This window comes from Ceratosolen solmsi, unplaced genomic scaffold (genome assembly GCF_000503995.2).
Source record: "Ceratosolen solmsi marchali unplaced genomic scaffold, CerSol_1.0 scaffold10, whole genome shotgun sequence".
Lineage (NCBI taxonomy): Eukaryota > Metazoa > Arthropoda > Insecta > Hymenoptera > Agaonidae > Ceratosolen > Ceratosolen solmsi.
Window position 1 is genome coordinate 22189998 of NW_011948412.1, and position 24993 is coordinate 22214990.

The 24993-nt window shown below is 28.3% G+C and overlaps 3 protein-coding genes across 3 annotated transcripts; 2 read left to right on the forward strand and 1 right to left on the reverse strand.

Annotated features, from left to right (window-relative positions):
• The first annotated feature begins 167 nt into the window (after positions 1-167).
• Positions 168-3766, forward strand: LOC105362259 (caseinolytic peptidase B protein homolog). The gene is made up of 10 exons (XM_011499661.1): positions 168-530; positions 722-774; positions 846-1035; positions 1128-1381; positions 1441-1531; positions 1615-1822; positions 1922-2054; positions 2127-2339; positions 2746-3043; positions 3613-3766. The coding sequence occupies exons 1-10, from the start codon at positions 209-211 to the stop codon at positions 3747-3749; spliced, it is 1899 nt and encodes a 632-aa protein (XP_011497963.1). The 5' UTR covers positions 168-208; the 3' UTR covers positions 3750-3766.
• Positions 3767-4857: 1091 nt separating this feature from the next.
• Positions 4858-5888, reverse strand: LOC105362270 (steroid receptor RNA activator 1). Its single transcript, XM_011499671.1, has 3 exons — positions 5712-5888; positions 5159-5632; positions 4858-5087 (listed from the first exon to the last, which is right to left on the reverse strand). Exons 1-3 carry the CDS (start codon positions 5728-5730, stop codon positions 4954-4956), a joined length of 627 nt encoding a protein of 208 aa, XP_011497973.1. The 5' UTR covers positions 5731-5888; the 3' UTR covers positions 4858-4953.
• Positions 5889-6825: 937 nt separating this feature from the next.
• LOC105366026 (uncharacterized) lies at positions 6826-24740 on the forward strand. Its single transcript, XM_011504335.1, has 17 exons — positions 6826-7215; positions 7275-7415; positions 7677-7893; positions 7967-8092; positions 8571-9357; positions 10021-10468; positions 11318-12967; positions 16408-16560; positions 16887-17055; positions 17533-17977; positions 19043-19510; positions 19879-20121; positions 21608-21878; positions 22719-22900; positions 23391-23516; positions 23617-23763; positions 24407-24740. Exons 1-17 carry the CDS (start codon positions 6846-6848, stop codon positions 24509-24511), a joined length of 6048 nt encoding a protein of 2015 aa, XP_011502637.1. The 5' UTR covers positions 6826-6845; the 3' UTR covers positions 24512-24740.
• The last annotated feature ends 253 nt before the right edge of the window (positions 24741-24993 follow it).

The following is a 24993-nucleotide window of genomic DNA, read 5'->3' on the forward strand; positions in this document are numbered from 1 at the left end:
AAGAAGCAAAAAATTATTCAATGCAATAAATATTATTATTTTTCAAACTGATAAAAACAATAGGGAGTGAATTGAATAATTAAAAATGTACAAACCATCATACGGAAAGATTAAACATCATAAGTTTTTAAAAAATTTCAGTATTCATAACCTATCGTGATTTATAATAAATAGAAACAAATTAGGTATTAAAATAATAATAAGAAAAATGTCTTTCTTCTTCAATCTACGTTACAACTATTTGATGAAGAATAATAAGTGTCTTCAATTGCTTATTAATTATTTATTGTTCAAGAACAACCCCAAAAGTATTTATTCTGTACAGCAAAAAAAAGGTTATTCAATAATCACTCAAAGGCAAAAATATGAGAAATCTTTTATATATGAATTAGTCGATGAATCTTCAGTAATTTGTAGTGAAAAATGTAGAACCAACAAAAATTTTTATAACAATAACATTTTCAATAAGTTGGGCTTAGTTTTTAGTGCTTTAACAGTTACATTATGTCAAAGTACAAATAATAAATTAGGTAAATTTGTTTATTTACTTGTAAATAGTTAAAAATGCTAATGATATTCCAATGCTTTAAAATTTATTAATTAATTTTTTATCTTTGTTTAATGGCTAAATACTAATTAAATATTTTGAAATAACAGTATTTAACTAATAAAATTCTCAAATTTGAACAAATAAATTATTTTTTATATAATTTCTTTATAGATAGAAGATTTCTTTTAGCTGCGCATTATGGTAATACTATGGATTTGAAGACGGTATTGATAATATTATTTCTTAATAAAGTTTCTTTTGTAATACTTCTTAATAATGAAATATATCTTTATAGGCCATTGATAGTGGTGTGAATGTAAATGTTAGGCATCCACTTGGATGGACAGCATTACAAACAGCTGCAATTAATGGAAAATTTGAAGCCGTAAAATTTTTAATTGAAAATGGTGCTGATATTAATGCAGGTGATAATTTTGTTAACATTTATAAAACTGCGGCTGAAATGAAAATACACCCAACAGATGGTAAATTTCTTATTCATTATTAAAGACAAAGTATATTTTTTAGTTATTATTAGTGTGAATTTAAATATTAAAATGCATTCAATTTTTCATAGTGTTAATTAAGAGAGAGGAGGAATTCTCAGATCGATTAATAGCTCGAGCAACTTTTAAAGGTTTCACAGCCCTTCATTATGCTGTTTTATCACGTAATAAGGCAAGTGTAAAAGCTTTATTAGATGCTGGTGCAAATCCAACAATTGAAAATGAAGCTGGTCACAGAGCTGTAGATTATGCATACATGGATAAAGATATTGAAGATATGCTTATAATGCATGCTATAAAATATGATGAAATCACAAAGGAAAAAGTTAGTATTTATTAAGATTCTTAAAGAATATGATTGTAATAATTAATTCGCCGTTGTAGGAAGCGGAAGAAAGAAGAAGATTTCCTTTAGAACAAAGATTGAAGCAATATATTGTTGGTCAGGAAGGGGCAGTTTCCATTGTAGCTTCAAGTAATATTTAAAATTAAGTTTAACATATTTTTAAAATTCATAGAATATTATATAAAAAAAAATTGGTATATAAATTTATTTAGCTATTCGAAGAAAAGAGAATGGTTGGATTGATGGGGAACATCCTTTGGTATTTTTATTTCTGGGATCTTCTGGGATTGGTAAAACTGAATTGGCAAAGCAGTTAGCATCGTATATACATCGAAATAAAGCAGATTCTTTCATTAGACTTGACATGTCCGAATATCAGGAAAAACACGAAGTAGCAAAACTTATCGGTGCCCCTCCTGGGTAATGCAAAATAAATTATCTAATTTTTCAATTAAAAATTTATTAAGTAAAAATTTATAAAATGCATAATTGACGCTAAAATTGCTTATAATATTTCAGATACATTGGCCATGATGATGGTGGTCAATTAACAAAATTATTGAAGAAATCACCATCCGCTGTTGTACTCTTTGACGAAGTAGATAAAGCACATCCTGATGTTCTTACAGTTTTACTGCAATTATTTGACGAGGTTAATTGTTATTACTATAATTAAATAAGAATTTTAGTTATTCATAATTATAAATAAGCATTTCTAATTTAGGGAAGATTGACTGATGGCAAAGGTAAAACAATAGAATGTAAAAATGCAATTTTTATCATGACATCAAATCTTGCTAGTGAAGAAATTGCCAAACATGGTGCAGATCTACGCGAAGAATCTGAGCAGTTATTAATAAAAAGACTAAAGGAAAAATCTAACGAGGATCAAGAACCGGAAAACATAGAAATTTCACGAAATTTTAAGGATCAAGTTGTTAGTATTTCTTTTAATTCACATAGTTAAATGATTGCAAAAATACGTTTTAAATAAAGAATGTAACTGAATGTTGATAATATTATCTACTGGTCATAACTAATAGTAATTTTTAAATTGCAAATGGAAATTCATTTATTTAGTGTTAAAAATGAATGAAATGCTGGTCGATTCTCTTAATATTAAAGTCTGAAGTTACATGCCCACGAGCTCATATATGTTTGTGTATATATACATATGCATGTGTGAATGTTTGTATATATATATTAACAGAATTGGTGAAAATAAGTTGGATAATTAAAATCTATAAACACCTTCGCGGTTATTAAAAAAATACTGAAGCATATATTAGCGCTCAAAATGTACAATAATAATTAAGCAATTGGTGAATTCGCTAAATTTGCAGGTACGTCCAATTTTGAAATCACATTTTCGTCGCGACGAATTTCTGGGCCGCATAAACGAGATCGTCTATTTTCTACCATTTTCAAGAGCTGAGTTATTAAGATTGGTTTCACGGGAGCTTGAAGCCTGGGCGACACGGGCTCACGATCGTCATAAGATCGAGCTCAAATGGGATCGCGAGGTACTCGCTATTCTTGCAGATGGGTATGACTCGCACTACGGGGCTCGATCTATTAAGTACGAGGTCGAACGTCGAGTTGTCAATCAACTTGCTGCAGCTCACGAACGCGGACAAATCGGTATAAGTTGGATAATTATGTTACAAAAAGTATTTTAGCAAATAAGGAGCATAAATTATATTTTTATAGTTACTAATAATTTTAAATTTTGTCCAATTGGCTGAGTAATGTTTTAAATATTTATTTGAAATTTATAAATTATTGAATTAATAACAAAAGTGAACAAAGTTTATTCAAATTTTTCACAACGATTTTATTAGTGTATTTGTTCAATTAAAATTTTGTTGTGATCCATTTATTTAAAAACTGATATTGAAGTAGAATAATATTAATAATAATAATGATAAAGATTAAAATATTTTTTAAATTAAACTGTTTTACACTCGCTTTTAAACAAATTTATCACTACTTCACTAATGATTAAAACAAATAGATCTCATCTTGAGATATTTTATTTCACTTACTATTCAAACTTACATTCTTAATATTCTATCATATAAGTATTTATCATGAAAATTTGAATTATTTATAAAAAGGTAAAATAACAATATTGAAAACTCATAAGTGCATTAATTTTGAAGTTTGAATATTCAAAGCTAATCCAAAAACTTAAATTATTTTATTTTTAGATAAAGGCTGCTGTGTACAATTGAAAGCTTTATGGCATGAAAATGGATCTAGTATAGGATTGTCTGTTAAACCAGCTGGTGTAAAGAACTTTGTTGATATTGTAGATACCGAAAAATTTATAAAAAAAGTACAATAAAGAAATTCAAATTGGGATATAGCATATTTGTAAATTATTAAATATTAAACTTCAATATGAAAATAAATGTATATATATATATTAAATTTCAATAACATTAATTTTATCTATACTGATAAATTATTTTCTATAAATCAAAAATTATTCTCTTTTAAAATTCATTATGCTTTTTGTGTTTACAAAATTCTGTTAATTTATATTTCTATATTAAACATTAGGTAGTAAAATAAAAATAGTGCCATGTTGTGCTTAATGTCATGTTTTATAACATATATTCGGTAAGAGAAAAATTTTCTTTTTGAAAAGTTTATTGTAATTCATTGACTAAACATTCTACTGAAATTCTGCTCTTTTTTTACTCATTCTACGTAAATAAATATTTCACAATGAAACAAAAATGTTACAACAAATTTTATAATAAAAAACCAAAGTAAGTAATTATTTATTCATAGATTTCATTATATTCATTATTAATATGTCAATGTACTAACCAGACATGTGTAATGCTAATAAAATTATAATTTGTATAGTGTGTATATATTTTACATTATCTTTTTTAAACTAAAAGATATCTTAATAGCCATCAAATAATCATTACAATATTACATAAGTTAAGTATTGAGTTTCTTGCAGCGAACAATAAAATTAATAATAAAATTGCAGCTTTTGTGATTATTGATGAAATAAATAACTGATACGAATTAACTAACTGATAATTAATTAATTACTTAATTAATTAACTGTTATTGGTATAGAATCAAAGACATGATAAACAATTATTTGTATAAATAAATTTGATAAAAGACACATATACTATTTATTTCAAGAAATTATTATTTATTGATATTCGTTATTATTACTTTCTAACAAAAATAACGAAATAATTTACACTAATTTTGGAAGCTTAATGTAGTAATTGCAATATATATTTATATAGTAACATTGTCATTTAAAACCTTTTTTTGTTTCCATTTAAAGATTTTCATTTTACAATAATCTTAATTTTGTCATATTTTATAATTGGTAGAGGGAACATGGAAATTAGAAATTATTATATAATATAAAATCAAATTAATCAAATTATCATAAATATAAATTATATCACTTTCAATATTTTATAAAATATATTTTATCGTATTAATTACATGTTACATTGTTCATCAATATTACTTAAATTTAAAAATGATTTGTATAAAAAATCATATCAGATCTTTTTATTCTTTATTTCTGTAATTAGTTGTCTAATTCCAGGAATCCATGAACCACAGACTGAAGCATTGTTCGTCATAAGTGAAATATGTAATTGATCTACTTTTTCTAAGTCTAATTCTTTCAATGCTGTAAATATATCATTCCAATCAAAACTAATGATAATAATAAATATATGTTTAGACGAAACTGAAATATACCTTCTGAAATTTCAAAAAGTTTTATCTGTACAGATTTACTTAATTTATCTTCGTTCCACATTATTTGCATTCTGTCAAGTCTCTTTTGTATTTCTTCCGTTTTATTCGAATCTAGTTGTTTCATTAAACACTGTAAATTATCAATAGTATCTTTTAAAATTGTATCTTTACTTATTTGAACTTCTAAACGTGCATCATCAACTTTTGCCGATGATGCGATTGTAGATTTATGCTGTGCTGTTAATTGTTCAGTTTGACCTAGTGGAGGTATTTTTCCTACAAGTGGAAAATTCTGAGTTAAAAGAGAACTTAATGGCTCTTCTTTTGAATTTAATGGAAATGCTACCCTTTTATTTAATAATCTTTTTGTTGGTGTTCCACTATCAGACTTATTTAATGATGAAAGTGCCCAATTTGGAGGATCATTCCATCCTGGATCATGAGATGCTAATAATTTCTTTTGTGTAGAAGGTACTATTGCGTAATAAAAAAAGTAAATATTTTAAATTTCATTAAGCCATTAAATTGAATATTGGTGAATTAAATATTTTACCTTCGGGGTTATTTTGCATATTTTATTTTCAAGAAGCCTTTAATTGCAAACAAGCTATATTTATAACAAAACCAAACGTTTGTTATTATATATTTTATGACATACCATACTTTATTTTAAGTAAATTTAGTTATAGATTGACTAATGACTACGTTGAAGCTTATAAACTTTATAAACATTAAAGTGTGTTCTCATATACAGGTAAAATATCTTAGAAAAATAAATAAATAAATATTGGTAATACTGATTAAATTTCAAAAGCTAATATTGTATTGGATACGAATTCAAATATTTGACTAATAGCTTAGAAAAGAAATTTAATGGAATTATTTATCTGTTAATAATAACTATAAAAATATGAAATAAAATATTTTCGATGACTACAGTATGTGATTTACAAGACTGATTTTCAACAAAGTTTATATTAATATATGGAAAAAACAAATTTTTGAATTTCATGCATATATTTTTTCTCTGTTTAATTATATTAAATTCTAAGATTTGTGTATCCAAAGCTGGAGTCCGAATTTAAAAAACGTAAGTAGTTTGCCCATGCGCTAAAATAAACTATAATGTAATATATACGTTAATATTAATACATTCATGCACTGATCATCAAGTGCTACAGTAACAAGAAAAAGTATATTTTTATCTTTGATGCATTATTTTGTCCTTGGCTGTGATTTCCTTACGTTTTATTTTTAAATTCTACAAAATGTCATAAGTATTATTTTACATTTAATAAGTATTTTATTAATTTTGTGAAAACTTCATTAAAATAGTTGTTTACAATGTTTATGCACATAATGTCATATTGTATAATAATCATAACCTGGGTTTTTTAAATAGAAAACTATAATAAGAAAACGTAATTTAATTAAATTTCTTATATTTCAATCAATAAAATTATTATAATTCATAAAATTAATGGTATTATAAAATATTTGTGGGCTTAAAATCTCTGTTGTAAAATTATTTGTACATAGAAACTCAGATAAATGAATACTATGAATTCATAAAATACTGTTATATAAATATTGAAAATAATAAAATTTATAACACTTTTCAGTTTGTTTAGTGAAAGAGCTCATCATGTCTTTTTAAAAATAAATAAAAATCAATAAATGGTTCATCATGCCTGGAAAAATTAAAGTAAAGATCCTAGCTGGTCGAAATTTACCAGTAATGGATCGATCTGGAGATACAACAGATGCATATGTGGAAATTAAATTTGGTACAACAACATATAAGACTGAAGTGTGTAGAAAATCATTGAATCCTCAATGGAACTCTGAATGGTACAAATTTGAAGTTGAGGATGCAGAATTGCAAGATGAACCGCTACAAATTAGATTAATGGATTATGACACTTATTCAGCTAATGACGCGATAGGTAAAGTTTATGTAAATTTAAATCCATTATTATTGCCTGGTGTACCACCACCAGTTAAGAATATTTGGACATTGGAAGCATCGATAAATTCTAGTACTGGCTCTCAAGGAGGTAAAATGTAATAACTATATATAATTTAATTGTATTATTAATGTTAAATTTTATTTTAGGATCAATAATGACAGGCTGGCTTCCAGTATATGATACAATGCATGGAATAAGAGGAGAAGTTAATATTATTGTGAAAGTTGAATTGTTTTTGGATTTTAATAAATTTAGGCAATCATCGTGTGGTGTTACATTTTTTTATTGTAAGTATTTTTCTCTACTGTGGTAATTTTATTGTTCATCAATTTACTAAAGATATATGTCTCATTAATTTTTATCATTAATTAGATTTATATTTGATTTCATAATATTAGTTTTCGTTTATTCTTTTTATTGTTAAAGTATTTTATAAAGTTGATTATACCATCAAAAAAACTGATCCATGAATTAATATAAAACTATAATGTTTCTCTATTTCTCCGTTTGTAAAACAATAATTAAACAATGTATCTTATTATTCAAAGCTCCCATTGTGCCACATGGCTACCATGCTCAAGTAATACATGGATTTGTGGAAGAATTAGTAGTTAGCGATGATCCAGAATATAAGTGGATTGATAAAATCAGAACTCCAAGAGCATCCAATGAAGCACGTCAAACGCTCTTTTTAAAATTAAGTAATGAAGTGCAAAGGAAAATAGGTTTAAAAGCTTTAGATCTTGGAGGAAATGCGGTTATAGGGTAAGTTAATTGAAACTGATTTAAAAAATGATAAATGATAGGTGATTATCAAATGTATATAACTTGTCAACAGATATTTACAAAATTTTGATTTGGAAGGAGAATCCGGAATTGTTGCCAGAGGTATTGGCACAGTGGTCACTCTTGTGAAACTTCACGATTTTCACAATTTTTTGGCTGAGACTCCAACTGCAGACGAGTGAGTTTCATAATTTTTATAAATTTTCATTAATTATTATAATATACATATATCAAGAAGTCATTTTAAATTATGTGATAAATATACATATCAAACAATTTATCTTTCATTGCTAATTAAAATAAAATGGATTATAAATTATATATATTTTATTTATATATAAAAATCATCTTTTGTATCTACACCATCCAAAAGCAAGATCAAAATTATACAAGGCTTAATAAAAAATAACTCATGAAAGTTTTAAATGAAACTTTTTATGTGCATTTGATTGTATTAATTGTAAAAAATATTTGTGGTGCTTTAATAATTAAGATAATGATAGCACATAACATACTCAAATAAGTTTTTTGGTATGTACATAGTAAGTTTTTAAAGAGTCTTTATAATCTTAGACACATATAAATATCTATTGATACAAATACTAAACTACATATATAATACAATATATTTTTTTCATTTTTCTCTCCTAAACTCATTTGCATGCCACTGACAATAAAAACAAATCTAAAAATAAAACCAAAAAAAGATTTGGCTCAGAAATATTTAAATCTAATAAACTACAGTCACCAGACTGCTCAGAATCTGAAGATAGTCCTCGTTTGCTCCCTTGTCAAAACTATCATCATCATTATCATCATCACCATACAATCGGCAATAGTAACAGCAACGATAACGGCAGTGTTACAAATAATAGTCCCATATCTTCGCCAACTATGCTAAGCAGTAAGTTTCCCCTATACGGCGACAACGTGCCTCTGCAATCGATCACTCCGTTAAAAGTCACGGAATTGAAGCAAACCCCAGAGCATCAGTCATCAGCCCAATCGTGGACCAGCGTCGGCTCCAAGCGTGGCCCACAGATCGATTCTGGCTCTAGTCTCTCCCTCGCGACTGACGTTATCGACGAAGCCTCGATAAGGGCAATGCTCGCCCTCGAGGATATGCGTGGAGAGCCTACGGCTAGCAGATTTTCACGCAGCCTCAAGACTCTTCGTTATCTGCCCCAGAGTGTCCTGACAAGACGCGGCCTTTTAAGGCCCAAGATGGCAGACTCACTTGACGAGGAGAGCGACCTCGATAGCACGTACTCGAGCACGTGGTCCGTGTGCGGTTCTGACTCCGCCAAGTCCTCCTCTATCGTAGACTTCCATAAGTCCATTAAGAAGAAGAAATTCAGACACCGGAAGGCCACTGGTGAGGGCATCGCCGCCATGCTCATCAGGTCCGTGCATGTTGGTGGCCCACTGCTCGATAGTGTTAAGGTATAATAATAGCATTCGTTATTATGAGACCATTCATCGGGGATATCCCCGGGAAAATCAGCATTTCGTGAACGATCGATTTTGATTTATTATATTAATATTTATTGGGCTTATTAAGAGTTTTTACTTTCTGTAAGTCAATGTAACCAATATAATGATTTGAACGACATCGTTACTTTACTTGTATGATTTATCTATCCATAGGTAAAACCGTTTTATCGAAGTTTAAAACTAATTTAATGTATATTTGTGTATATACAAATATTAAAATATCAACAGACACAACAGGTTGAGTATTGGTGTAGGTTACGCAATCCGTTATAGCTTAAAACTATATTATCACTGCATTTGAGATATTTGTTAAAATTTTCATTTACATATAAATTAAATTTAATAATGTTATTTATACCATTATTTTCGTTCATAAATAATGAACTGGCATTATGCTTATCAATTTTATGATGGACGAGTATTGATAAAATGAGAGAGCACTAAATCACACATTAAATATAGAGAAAATGAAGAAATATTACGAAAATTATTGCATAATTATGTGTAATTTTCAAAGCATTGTTAAATACTCCATAATTTAAGTATTTCATTTAATGAGTGAGATTAAATTCGTTATATTCTTAATAATCGCTTCAATTAATCCAACTAAAGGAGGATCGCGAGACACCTGTACCGTCTCCAGTCAATTTCATAGACGAAGAGTCTACTAATCAGCAAGACTCCGCATCTGCCTCGAAAAGCGACAAGAACATGGAAGATTCGAGTGCATTTGCGGAGTCGGATAAGCTGGGACACGAGTCCGTGGAAAAAGAGGACAAGAACATTTTGCTCGTAGCCTATTCGAAGCTCAAGTTGTCGGAGGACAATGACGCAATACCATTTATTACATCTTCAGAGTCTGATACATCAAGCTCAGAAGGTGACGGTATCGACGACGAGGAGGACGACGAGGAGCTTTCGGAATCAAGTACTAATTACAATATACTCGACGACACGCTACCCTTGCTAGATCCCAGCTCATCCGATATTGAAAACTACCCAATGTTCGGCGAGTCCCAAATCCAGCTCTGCTCATCACCGAAGCCGAACTTCAGTTCCCGTACGAAAATGACAAAGCTTTTGATAAATTCGAATTTTTCGATTTCTTATTCGATTTATTCAATTCTTTATTCGATTCTAAAGTATATATTTATTTTTCTATTTCATAAATGTGCTGTATCGTATTTTTTTAATTATAATTCTGATTTTGGGAAGTCAAGAAAATTAAATAATTGCCAAATAAGTATATTTAAAAAGAATTTACTTAATACACGATTGTTGCATTATTAATGGAACATATTTTGAAAGCTTACAAATTGTTATGAGTGTCCATTATTAGCATTTGCATAATTTTGGTTATTGAATTATAATTATTTTACCTATAGGAACATATAATGGGTAAAATAATTTTTCAATTGATTTCAAGATTTTTACAAGATTTTGAAAATTTTTTTATTTGAAAGTAATATTATTGTTATGAAAGATTTGGTATGTTAACACTTCATTTACTTTGTCCGAATCGTACTTTGAAGTCTTCTAGACAATAATGTTTATATAATTTAGATAAAATGTAGAAAACTATGAAAAATATTAGTTTTCAGAAGAAAATGTCATATTTTTCTATATGTTCAAAAGTAGCATATTATAATTGATCAAACAATACACCGTAAGACACGATTAATTAATATAGGAGTTAATGAGAAAGCAAATTAATATTTATTAATTATTTTAATTTTTATAATCTTTAAAAATGGAATCAAATTGACTATCATTTTATTATTTTAAATACTGTCATTTTACTAGTTAGTCGTATCACTAGGCCTGCATTAATAATTTTTTGATACTTACTTGATTCGAAGTTTTTAATAATATGTCATTTTCGTATGGGAATCTTCGATATGTTTTTCAGAACTAATCATGAAAGAAGATGAAGAATCAAATTTTCCTGTCCGCAGTGTAGAAGAAACTTCAACAACTTCATCCATGGCCACTAGTAAGGCAAATAATGTTTTACCCGTAGACGATGTTCTATCATCTGAGTTTTCTTCAGATATTGATTCCGATCTACCTTTGAAATCAATTTCAAATGACAATAAATCAAAGAAAATAAAAAAACTCTCAAGCGACTTGAAAATGCTACAACAAACAGATGAAGAAGAACTCAAAAATTCCGAATCATTACACATGTCTTCTGTTCAATTTGATTTACCAAATAATTATTCAGAAGAACAGGAAAAACCTTTATCAATGGAAGATGATCGACTTACAGATTTTATTATACCAGAGCACTCGCAAAAGAATAACAATAAGCTTTTAAGACATCGATTCCACAAACAATTATCAGCTACGCAACCGAATGAAGATATTCTGACAGAATCATCCGATGATGATTATTATAGTAATATAAATCTACGATCGTGCAAAAGTCAAGAAAAGAAGTTACTTATTAATTTTAATGACGATCAACATCAGTCAAATTCGACAGATTTACCACAAAAGCCGTCTCGGCGACTTGAGCGTGTAAAAACTGTAATTTATAAAGGCTTGAAAGAGAACAAGGAAAATAATCTGTTGGACCGTAGTAATAAAGAACTATTATCGATTCCACCTCCACTTTCACCCACTATTATTAATCTTCCTACATTAGTTACTAATTCTGCTGATACTACTGATGCGAATCATTTGCAAGTTCCCAGTATAAATCTCAAGGACATAATATCTAAAAGTCCTTATCCTGCTAATGAGGCATCTTTTGCAGAAGATACTCGGGTAGCTGAGATATTAACTAAAAAATATAGACAATCTTGTATGCTAGATTTGATTAAAATTATCGATGCAAAGATGTTTATGCATCATCATTCACACGCAGAGTCAACACGGCATCGCAAACATGCAATTAATATCGGAAAATTTCCGTCTTCCGATTCTATTCAACGAAAAATGCTCCCTCGATCAAGATCCCCTGATATATCTAGCATAAGCCATCGTCGTCGTGGCCTTCATTCTCGTTATACATCATCAGCTTCTATTCATAATTTAGTTAAACACTCGTTAAAAAATCATCACTTCTCGTCTGAATGCTTAGCGGATATTCATCCACCTTCAAACTCCGAAATGGAATATTTTCCCGAAAAAATCGCGGAGGCTGCTAAGATTTTGTTTCAAGCAAAACCTTCTTATAACGAGGCAGTCGATGAGAACAATCTAGAGATGCGGGCCTTGACAACCCTCGAGAGCGCAACTTATGAAAACATCGCTATTGTTTCCACTAGATCACTATCCAATACTGTTCCTACTACTGTTACTACTTTTACTAATGTCTTTGATACTAAACCAACTAACACGGCCAATGCAACTGACAATCTGTGTGTATCCCATTCACCGTCCATACGTAGGCAACAGCATCAGCAGAACTCAAATCAGGAAACACAACAGCAGTCGATCAGTCCATGTGGTAATCAGCAACAGTCGAAAACAGCCCACTCACCGGCATCAAAAAATCCTGGTATACCAATGCACCGCAGATCCAGCGACTCGGATTTAAGCATAACACCGAAAGGTCAGTATGTATCTTGCATACCTAAACTACGCGAATTAAAATTTTTCTTATGGAATCTCATCGACTGTCTTTTATGCGCCAATAATTTCGTACGTAATGTTATCTAGTCTTCACGAGTAAACTTTTTTAGGTTAATCATTATATGAATACATTAACATACATTTATTTAATGCATTCATTCCTCTATTATTAATTCTTTATATATAGGTAAAATTGATAAAATAGAAGATATTTGAAGTAATCTAAAATTATTCGTGCATTATAAAAGCAGTAGATTATTTTACAATTAATGATAATATATACAACATTTGACTATTTTTGCTTTCTGTTGCATTCGCGTTGTTATTGCATACCAGCAGGATTTTGTAAATTCTTTCGCGAACGTGAGTACCAACTAAACGATAGTCAATTATATTCAATGTTTTTATTGTCAGCTTTTTACGTTTTCAAAGTTTCTAACCATTCATTCTGATCATTTTATTGATCTAATTTTATTTGAATGTCTATTAACAAATTACACTTAATTATATATCATGACAAGAATAAGAATTCTAGCAAATATTTTGAAGATTTTGTTAATTTTTTTAAATATACATATTTCATATGAAATTTCAATTTTAAATAATAAAATTTACGAACATTAGAGAAGATAAATAAATGTTCAAAGATTTCCTTTAATATGATAAAATTATGATAATAAAATTTTTTTATTACAAAGAATTAAATCTTATAGATAATATTATCATGAAGAAGGGCAGATCTTTCAAACTTCGTTCAGATCGCGGCTACGTTTCAAAATTGACGCTCAGCGACAGAATTCCAGGTTTCATAAAATAAAATAAAAAATGATATTATTTTATTCTTTATATCAATTGCTTAAGTATTGTAGGTAGTATTTGAAATACTACTTGCAACTAATAGGTGTTTTGGTTATTCAAATTTATATATATATATATATATATATATATATGAATTCGCAAGTATGAAAAAAGAATAAAAAATTTATACAATATTATTACCGATTTCATTATCATTATATCATTGATTCAGTATAAAAAATATTTAATTGCATTTATGAGTTATGTCCATTAATTTGCATATACGTATTTTGAAACTACAGTAAAGAAAAGCTACGTATTTAATTAAAATTTTTTTTTCATTTTTTATACATATTTTGTGAATTAATACATATTTTTATAACTTAGTTAATTATTAAAGAACATTTTAACTTCTTAAATAGGGCAAATAAAAGAAATTGTGTAAATAAAAATAGTTTTAAATATTATATTATTCATCATCGATTATAAATTTTACTTAAATACTTAAATAATTTAATGACATTATAATAAGTATTTATTATATTTGCTTGCAAAAATTCATGGTCATTTTTTGAAAAAAGAATAACCAAAGTAGGTGTTTTAAAATATATTTATTCAAATAACAGAAGTGTAAAAGTTAGAAGTTTTAAAGCTTATATTTAAAAGATTAAAGTGATTACACATTGTTCAAATTATTGCAATAAAACGTTTTAATTTATTTTAACTTTACTATTATAATAGTAACAATACAGAAACATATTATTATTATAAAAATACAATCATTTTTAGAATTTCAATTGGAATATAAATAAAATAATTGAATATGATTGAACATTTATAATAAAGCTTTGACTTTTACTCTACTCGTATCCTTTACCGGCTACATGAGTAATATGTAAAAATATTTTTCTATTTGTTGTAAAAGTAAACAAGTTTCTAGTAAGCTTTCATAATACCTTATCTACACCACATTTTCACACTTATAACTTAATATACAACATCTGTGTTCTTTATGTACGCATGAATATTTTATTGAATGACATAACATTAATTTTTTATGTATTTTCAATAAAAATCAATATTTATGTATTAAATTTATAAAATAAATAATTTTAACAAACCCAAAAACTAAATATTGAATTATTTAAGTTTGCTTTCAGAGATTAACATAGTTATATTAATTATAAGATAATTTACAAAGTAATAATGTGTAGTGAATCTTTACTTACAATTAAAAATAACTATTTAGAAAACATGTTATAAAAATTTATGCATATTTATACAAATACGTATTTGGTTACAACAGTTTATTAGCATTGACACTTGAAAATTGAATTTAATGACAATGCACTCATGATTCTTTGCAATAGATGACATCAAATTTCAAATTTATTTATGTAAAAAATTTTCAATCTTTTATAATAATTGAAATCTGAAGGTTTATGATAATCTGAATCGTTTATAATAATCAAATCTGAAGGTTATTTTAAAATTCACAATTATCATAATATTTTATCTTTTCGATAAATTATAAACAATCGCAAATTTGTTAAAATTCTCCACGCTAAAGTTTGGTCGTATACCCTCCGAGTTATTAAAATATTTCTACGATCCTTATATGCTACTAGAATCTATCATTAATAATGCATTTCTCATAACCTGCTAATGCATTATTAATTAAAGGCTTACATCTTGTAGTTTTTCATCCATGATGAAATTCTGTTTGGTTCTTATGCATTGGATGCGTCTCTTATTGAAATTTACTCGCGTCCGCATTTAATATATTCAATGATAGTCTTGTTACACTTTTATTGCGTTAATTATATATATATATATATATATATATATAAATGTTTGATAATGCATATATTTGGATTATATATATGATTATTATGATTAGGTTGTGGCTCGCATACATAATACGTGACAATGCACAAGAAGCCTCCATCTGCTTAGAAAACAAATAGTATTTTTAATGGAAATTATACCTAATTCTTAAATTGAATGTATATATTGTAGACCTTAATTTCATTTTCATTTCCTGTTTTTCATTTCATTTCTTTTCTTTTTTTTTAAATATAAATTCTTAATGAAAATAACTTTCATCTGTAAAAATTGCATGTGATACTTTTTGTCGTTAAAACCAGTCTGCTACAATATTATCAAGATCCTTAAAAAATATTTAGATAGTTTGTTTATTTATTCAAAGTGCATAGAAAAAAGTTTAGTCACGCAATTTTAAAATAGACTCTCTCGATTTACTCGATAACAATAATTTACTAATTAGCTTTTAATTTGATTTATATTTCACGCACCGGAACTCTTTTCGCTACGTATAGTATAAAAAAGTCACTTATTTATACGATGTTTTGAATTAAAAAAAATTAGTTACCGTTTAAAACAACGAAATATACGCCTTAAATGAAGAAAAATTTATATTTGGCATTGGTATTTGCGAATCAGCACACGGGCAAAAATCCTTTGTGTGTAAAGAATGCACTGTTTTGAAAGACTTGCGTCCTCCCTCTTACAAGTGTTGATCGAAAATACTTGGAAGAAAATAATATATCAGAACTGACGTCAATAACTAATGCGCACATAATGTTTTTTCTGGAAACACAGGGAATTCATTGACTGGTAGTGAACGCTCAATGGGCGGCTACTTGAAACCGTCGTCGGCCATCGTTAGAACGATGAATCAGGAGGCTCTGGAGATGCTCGAGTATCCGTTTATAACGATGCAACAATATCCGCCTGGCTTTGTTTTGCACATAGGTAAGTCTTTTAAACTTTGAATTTTTTTATTGTAAAGCATAAGGCTACCTTTGTCAAAAAAGCCCTTTCAATTGGGATACACATTTTAATGAGCGAATACGAATATTTATATCTTCATTTTATGAATGATTACCTTTTGAATAGATCTCCTTTTTTATTTAATATATTTCGTATATTTTATTAATTTTATTAATTCTTAATTTAAATAGTGAATTTGTGACGCTAATCATAAATAACTTTGACGCTATAATCCACAAATTACATATTCCTCAGCATTTTATTAATCAAAATATTCTTATTGCAATATAAAATTAATTATTTTCAAGGTGGCCTTGTTAGTGCAAGATCGGTAAAACTTTTAGAAAGAATTAGCAACTTGGAGGAGCCTGAGGGTCGGGATTCTTGGTGGACAGAAATTAGAATGGAAATCCGCTCTCATGCTCGATCTCTCGCTTGTAACGTTGTTATAGGGTATAAAGAAGAGACAAGTATTTGGTAAATGACAAAAGTCTGATATCTTCTCTATTATTGGTTCATCCTTCATCTTTTCGTACTTTCAACGCTTTAATTTTAATTCTAGAAGTTTAAATTTAAACGTGTATCACGGCAATTATATTACACGTAAAAGCAAGTTCTTTTAATTAATGTGTTTAAAATCTCACGAATACGTATTAAACATATACATTTTTATTCTTTTCTTTTGAACAAATACGATTTTTGTTAAAAATAATTATCATTCGTATAAAAAGCTATCTGTAAAAATATACCAAAAATAAAATATATATAGATTCTATAAAGCCGTTAAAATTATTAAAGTATAATATAAAATACAATCTCATTTGAATTTTATTTTTACAATTATATTTTTTTCATTTTTTATTTATTTATTTATTTTTTAAAATAAATTACATAATGATAATATTATAGCATTTAATATTTATAAGAAAAACCTTCTGTTGCATGCATAAATAGCGATGACGTGTGCGTGCTGAGCGGATCGGGTACAGCCGCCGTGATAAATCTGCATAGCACGGGTCAGGACCAGGATAAGGTTCTTATAACCCATGTCCAAGGTTTAATGACGGCCTCAACAGAGTCTGATAAAGGCGCAACCGTCGTTTCAGATAAGCCCCAGAATCCGAAGAATACGTTTAAAGATAATTATGACGCGTTATCCCAACAACAGCAGCAACAACAACAACAACAACAACAACAACAACAACAACAGCAACAACAACAACAGCCGCAAGCATCAGCTACACCAGCGACGGCGACCGCGGCATTAAATCATCAGATGCCAAGATCAAAGCAGAGATATTCCTCTGAGAGCAATGAGCACGAGCAGCCCTATTCTTTCCCATTAAGCGGATGTAGCATTTGCCACTTGCCCTACAATAAATCTAGCATGAATTTTCAGGTTATTCCACAAACATATATTTTCAACATTAATGTATTTGAATTATAAAGTTTTGTGGATGATGCTTTAAAAAAAGTACGTGCAGACTTATTTTATCTCAAATATTTTTAATTTAAAAGAAGAAATGTTTCATATCTAATTTTTGTTTAGATACTTATAATTTAGGGATCACGGACATGGAATGCCATATTTTTATTAATGTGAAAGGTGGTTGAGAACTAATTAGGAACGGTCAAATAATTTATTTCTTCCTTTTATTGCTTATTAATTGTTTTACTAATTTAAATAAATTCTTTTAAGTTTGAAAGGGGTTATTTAAAAATTTCAAGATTCGATATATAATAATTAAAAACTTAAGTTACGTGTTTTTGTAGTAATTTTCTTGTATACAACAATAATCTTGTAGTAGTTTATAAAACAAAGTTGAATTTATAAAATAATTTTTTAATTTATGTATAATAAAATCTCCTACTACTAGCTTTTATTAATAAAATTTTATTTTATTCTCAAACAAATAATAAATAAATTATAGTTAAATAAATAAAATTTATCAAATAAATTATAGAATAAACTTAACAATAATAATATGTTTGTGGAAAAAGTAAAAATCAAATACTTGGTAACTTGTCAATACTTACATTGTTGATATTGGTCGTTTGTATTGAATTTTCGCTAAGAGTTGCAGCAGAATTTTATAGTAAAATTCAAAACAATAAAATGAATTAAGAAAAGTATAAACTAATATCTTATAATAATAAGAATAATTTTATTAAAGCGATGTATAACATATAATAAAATGTAGTTGCTAAAAATTTAATACTATAGTTATGTACTTAATAATTTATTATAGTTTTTTCAAATCCAAATTGACTAATCAATATTATTCTCTTAAGTAAAATGCACGTTTGCTTTGCAAGACAAATTAGAAATACTTGATTAATAGGCGCGCTCTAGCATAACAAAGATCCACATACTACACTTTTATTATTATCGATTGTATAAAATATAACACGAAGGACATTTCTAATCATTTACACTTACAAATATTAATGAATCAACGTGCAGGTGCATGTGTCGAAGTGTACGATCTGCCATCGCGCCAAAGTTCCGGATGTGCTGTTCACAACGGTAGATCTACCGGAGAACCTACCAATGACTGGCCACGGGAGCTTCATCCAAGCGATCGTCTGCAAAGCGAAGAAAGACTTGCGCGGTGAACTCAATGCCAAGGAAATCTCCGATTGTCTGCCCTTTCTTGAATACGAATTGCACAGCCTATTGCTTAATAAATTACGCATGCGAGGTATGAACGCGGCCTTCGGCCTTAAGGTCCAGGTATCGATTGGTGAACGACTTGTAATTGGCATGGCTACTGGTACGGCTGTCTACCTCACGGCTCTGCCGCCTCCCTCATTACCCCAGATCGCCACCGGCAATACGTGGCACAATGATGAACAGCTTGTCGAGATACAGAAGAGCCTGGTGGACACTGTTAAAAAAAATATGGAGTTTTATCAACTTAAGCCACTTCCTGTAAGATACTTTCCCCCTTACGATTTATTAATTAATTGATATTTATAATGAATTGATAGTAAAAATACAATGATATTTAAAAAGTACAAGAAGTAGAATTTTTACTTTACAATCAATTTTCTTCGATAATTATTTGAGCACAATTTAAATATCATTGATATAAGATTTAAATATCATTGGTATAAGATTGTATTGGTGTGTAGAAATTTTATTGAGTTATATACCAAAGAATATATGCAAAAAGATATATATGTATAAAATGATTGAAACCGTGGATATAACCGTGGTAACAATTATCTACTTATCATTTAATAAAAATAATAGCGATGATAGATTGTGAATTATATCACATTTTTTGAACTTTTCAGGAAGTGGAAAACGGTCGTTCTATGTCAGACACCGATGAATCAGAAGACGAACTACCAGAACTCGATTTGGGGTTGGGTATGAAAGATGTCTGTGTTTTAGAAGTTGATGACGTTGAAGATATGGATCGTATAAATTTATTGATGGATGAAAGACCACCGAACGATTTTCATGTAGTCAATACGGAAACGATACCTGGACTCGAAGATCTTGAAATTGTGCGCAATCTTCAAATGTTCACACAGGTATTTTGCATTATTTATTGAATAGACAATAACTAATCATATTTATCAGTACTTTGTAAATAAATAGTGTTTTAAAAGCTATCGCTTGGAAAAAATGAGGGTTTATATATATATATATATATATATATTAATAATATTCAGTAAATTAATATAAATGTAAATATATGTATATATAAAAGTTAATACGAAACAGTTAAAGATCAGTAAAACAGTTTCCGAATAAATATTTATAATAATTTGTTAACGAGGAATGTAATGATTGAAATAATCTACAGTTCACATATACAAATTTTTACATTAAATAGATTCGTAATAAAATTTCAATCTTTCGGAAATGCATTTGCCCTACACCAATTAGATTATACTATACCGATATAGTTTTTTTTTTCTCCCTTTCTTACATTTGTCAGTTATGGTCCATACACAATTCTATATTATGCCCTGAAATACAAATGTGCAGAGGAAGAGAGAGAGAGAGAGAGAGAGAGAGAGAGAAATCTTCCATATGCACACTCGTTATACGATTTATTCTTTCCTTACCCGTTTTATAGTGGCATATACTAATTCTACGTTAATTTTTTAATAAATATTTAATATTCGATTGACCGCTTTTATTATTTGGCATTACTATAAAATAAATTTAGCTACATTACTTGCATAAAATTCTATAATACTGCTATCGAAGTTCATCAATTATCTGACGGATAACTGCTTGCAAAATATTCTCTACTACTTTCATAATCTCTTTCAAAAAATTTATTCAGAGTTTATCATTATCTTCAATATTTATTTCATATTAAAATTTTTAAATTGAAAAAAATAGTTTGCTACTTTAACGGCTGAAATATACAGACGAGTATTCATAAGCATCAACAATTCGGATATCATAATGGTCTCGTCTTTAAAATACAGAACCAATTTTTCTTAAGTTTATCCTTGTATTTATGCAGATAAAATCAAGGATATTTCATGATACCGTATATTATATATATGAAAAAAGATCTCACATGTTTGTGGATATTTTTACCCTCTTAATGGAATTCTTATCGACTACAAATACGAAGATAATATTTTGTGAGCAATATTAATTTGCTACAGTCCTTACCTGTAAAAATATTTTCAATTTATAATTTTCTTAAAAATTGGAATCTCATTTTTTAGATTTCTTATTATGTCTTTACATTCAAGGAAATCAAATAATTGTTAAACATATTTTTTAATACATAATTAATAATTATGTTGTAGTAATTATAGTGATCATGATGATGATAATGATAATGAAAAATATATTTATAATTATAATTATAATAATAAATGGATATTTATGTAAATATAAAATAAATTTAAAAAAACAAAGAAAAAAATTAATCGAGTATGTTCGCAACAATTTATGAGCTATAATAATGTTAAGCTCTAAGCGCTCACCGCCTTGCATTATAGATGAAATATGGACAAATAAGTTTGTAGCGGACAAATAAATTTGCAGCTCTCACGCGCCAAGATTCCCACGGGACAGTCAGGCTTGATGCCATCAAAATACTTTGCTCGGGTGCTACAAACGGTGTACTTTAAATTGAGGCGCATGGTGCCTTGCGCACTTTGCGATCTGCAATTCAAAATCGCCATGCCTGAGCAGGATGAGATACAATTATCAGTAGTTGGGATGGCCTTAGGCCTTGGTGAGCCCACCAAATTCAACAAGGTGCGCAGAAAAATACTTTCGCATTCAGTGAGCAAAGACCAGGTCAAACGAATCGGTAAGTCTGAGCGTTTTTTATTTAATATGAGATTCCGTATGGAGCGTATTTTGAAAGTCAAATAATGTGAAATTTAAAATTTTTTCCCAATGAGACTCTCATCTGTCGAATGAGGATTTGGTTTATCAATTCAGATTATTATAATTGTTCTCGATAATTTCAGAAGTACAGGTACATTTTTTTATCAACATTACGTAATATTTTGTGTTTAATTTTGTATCGAATTTATCGGCATAATTAAAAAATTAATATAATTTAACAATTTTAATCCACATAAATAAAAACAGTTTTAATGTGTAAGAGGGCCCGCATACACACGTAAATATACAATATATTTAAAAATTTTAAACTACGAATCTTATTTCATTTCTTTTTTAAATCATTTGAATTGCCTTGGTTTACTTTTGTATCTTCAACTCGATTGTATTGCCACTTTTATCACATTCTCACTTCTACTTAGACATTGAAAATATATGTACAAAGTATTAGTTGCTATTGATAATTTCAAATTTTTTACTGAAATTCTTACCATTAATATATTTATCCATCAACAATAAGTTTCCACGAAAATTATTAAAAATTAATAAGAACTAACTGGCAGCACAAAAATCGTTAACAATACATAATCTCATGAAGTGAGTAAAATATCAATGATTGAACCGCGCACATTGAAATTTCTATATATCCATACTTACAGTTAGAGCACTATCTTAATTAAATTTGTAAAATGGAAAATGAGGGTTATAATACCGTCTGTATTGCACTTTCTAAATAAATATGTTAAAGAAATATACATTTAAAAGAACTGCCATTTTTTAAATTATTTGCAATTCATTATAGATGACAACGATATGATATTCAGCCTTGATGAGGATCACGCCGAAAATTCAAGCATTGGCGATTCTCTGCCGATTACCTCGAATAATCCGAATACGCAGTCAACAATGCTTTTTGCTATGTCACAGAAGCCGCGGTCGCGTTCTCCTCTCAGAATCAAGCACACCACCCACAGGCACAAGCACGTAAAGTGTCTTTTAAACATTAAAATAGTCGACATTTCATAATAATTCATAACTTTCAAGTTCTATTTATTTAAATCAGTCTTTAATTTTTATTAGATAAAATTTAATGTAAACTATTCGGAAATATAAAAAGAACCTGGTTATTCAAGCTCTGTCATTGAAAATTATTAATAAATGTTAATATTGACACATTTGTGTTAATTATATATGCTATTTCCATAATTGAAAACAGAATATTCTAAAAATACTTAAAGTTGTACTATTAATTTAGTTTAATACATTGTATTAAAGACTTGTCAAGAAAAGTGAATCATTATATACCATAGAAAATACACGATTACGTTTCATTTAATTATTATATTGGTATTCAATGCGAGTGCGCGCGCGCAATGAAACTAACTTCAAATCGATACGAAAATAGCTTATGTTTAACAGTTGCATAAAAAGTAATTTTAATTGGCTTCAAGTTATGTTAGGCTTTTATTTTAAGGTACCACTAAAAGAAAGATACGGCGTAGATATTACTCCATTATCTTATCTTCCTGGTGGTAGAATTGAAAGGTACTTGGGAAATTTGAATTTCTTCTTCATTAGAGAATCAAATTCTATTCGAGAGGTAAAGCTACTTATTATTTTATATTGAATATATTTTATGAAACACTACCGTTTCCTAAAATAAAAATATGAAACGCCTATTTTATTTTACTATCTTTTAGAATGGAGGTCTTAGTGGTTTCATTCACAGTTTCGTGACCGAAGTTCTGTCCATAATTCGAGCTCACGTCACGGCACTAGGAGGTAATGCGATGGTTGCTTTCTTCATGACTCAGTGTGTTTTGCTACACAGTCCTCATAAAAATCAGGTAAAAATTTTCAAATGAAAAGACAATATTGATTGAATGGCATAGAATAATTATGATAATATAAAAATCATCAGATGTAGAAATTTAAGTTCATAGTATCTTTTTTTTATCTAAAAACTATTTCCAATTACTTAAATATCGATGTAACAAATGTGTTTTTCTTGGTTATTAATTCTTTATAATATATATTTCCAAATAATATGAATAAAATTATTTCAATAAAACTTTTAATTATTAAAATAGAAAAATTATGATTTTATTAATTATTTTAAAATTTTATATATTTAAAGATATTTAATAATAAAAAATAATAACAAATAATAAAAATACTTCATAGAAAACTAAATAAATAATCCTCATAATAAAATTTGTATATTAGATCAAATGTATATAATTTCGAAGCAATATAATATCAAATATATTGGTAAAGTTGTTTGACTGTCGTCTATTATTATGTAAATTAGTTTTATTACAGAAACTTGAGTATAAGAATGAAGTATAAATTTGTTGATCAATCCTGAAAGGATTAATTTATTACAAGTATATTATTTCTCTTAATTCGGTGGTATTAAATATAAATTATTTTCCTAATGATAAAGAAGAGCTATATATGTAGAGTTGCTTTTGCATCGTTACTTTTCAGGGCCAATGTCTCATAAATGTGGGCGGAGACGTAGTGAACGTGTCGTATTTTGGCAATGACAAGCAACAACAGCTGACAGCATCCGCCCTCGGGGGTAACTGCTGACCCCAGCCGCCTCACTCAGCACCTCCGTAACCCTAACGCATCACACGACTCTTCGATCTTTTCGGGTCTTAACGGAACGATGAATTCCTCAGCCTTCCGTCATTCTGCAACTAATTGTACAAATGTACGTATCTGCTCTCTGTAATGAATAGAAGGAGTTTCTAAATAAACCAAAACTTATTTATATGTAGCTTAGTCTAGAACTCTTGAAGCAAGTCACTTAGCGTTCAAAAATCTAACGATGAAAAACGATCTAATCCATATAGGTCAATGTACCTATATTTGAATATATTTATTGATTTTGTATAACTTATTCTTTATTATAATTTTCGCAAATTTTCCTTACAGTTTATACCTCCAATATCGAGCTAAAATCATTTTCAAATGATTTTATTAAAACATTATGCTGTAAATATGCCGAAAATAGCTTTTTTATTTTTGTCTTATTTGCAAATTTGTATGGATTTTCTATCGTAATGCCG

What these genes read in the sequence shown, in the direction of transcription:
- LOC105362270 (XM_011499671.1), bottom strand. An exon ending in ACTTTTTGAAATTTCAGAAG is followed by an intron (nt 5,088 to 5,158) that starts GTATATTTCAGT and finishes ATATATTTACAG; the next exon opens with CATTGAAAGAATTAGACTTA.
- LOC105362259 (XM_011499661.1), top strand. Translation starts at nt 209, where the DNA reads ATGTCTTTCTTCTTCAATCTACGTTACAACTATTTGATGAAGAATAAT. An exon ending in AGTTTCCATTGTAGCTTCAA is followed by an intron (nt 1,532 to 1,614) that starts GTAATATTTAAA and finishes AAATTTATTTAG; the next exon opens with CTATTCGAAGAAAAGAGAAT. An exon ending in TCACGAACGCGGACAAATCG is followed by an intron (nt 3,044 to 3,612) that starts GTATAAGTTGGA and finishes TTTTATTTTTAG; the next exon opens with ATAAAGGCTGCTGTGTACAA.
- LOC105366026 (XM_011504335.1), top strand. Translation starts at nt 6,846, where the DNA reads ATGCCTGGAAAAATTAAAGTAAAGATCCTAGCTGGTCGAAATTTACCA. An exon ending in TTTAAGCATAACACCGAAAG is followed by an intron (nt 12,968 to 16,407) that starts GTCAGTATGTAT and finishes CTGGAAACACAG; the next exon opens with GGAATTCATTGACTGGTAGT. An exon ending in ATCAACTTAAGCCACTTCCT is followed by an intron (nt 19,511 to 19,878) that starts GTAAGATACTTT and finishes TGAACTTTTCAG; the next exon opens with GAAGTGGAAAACGGTCGTTC.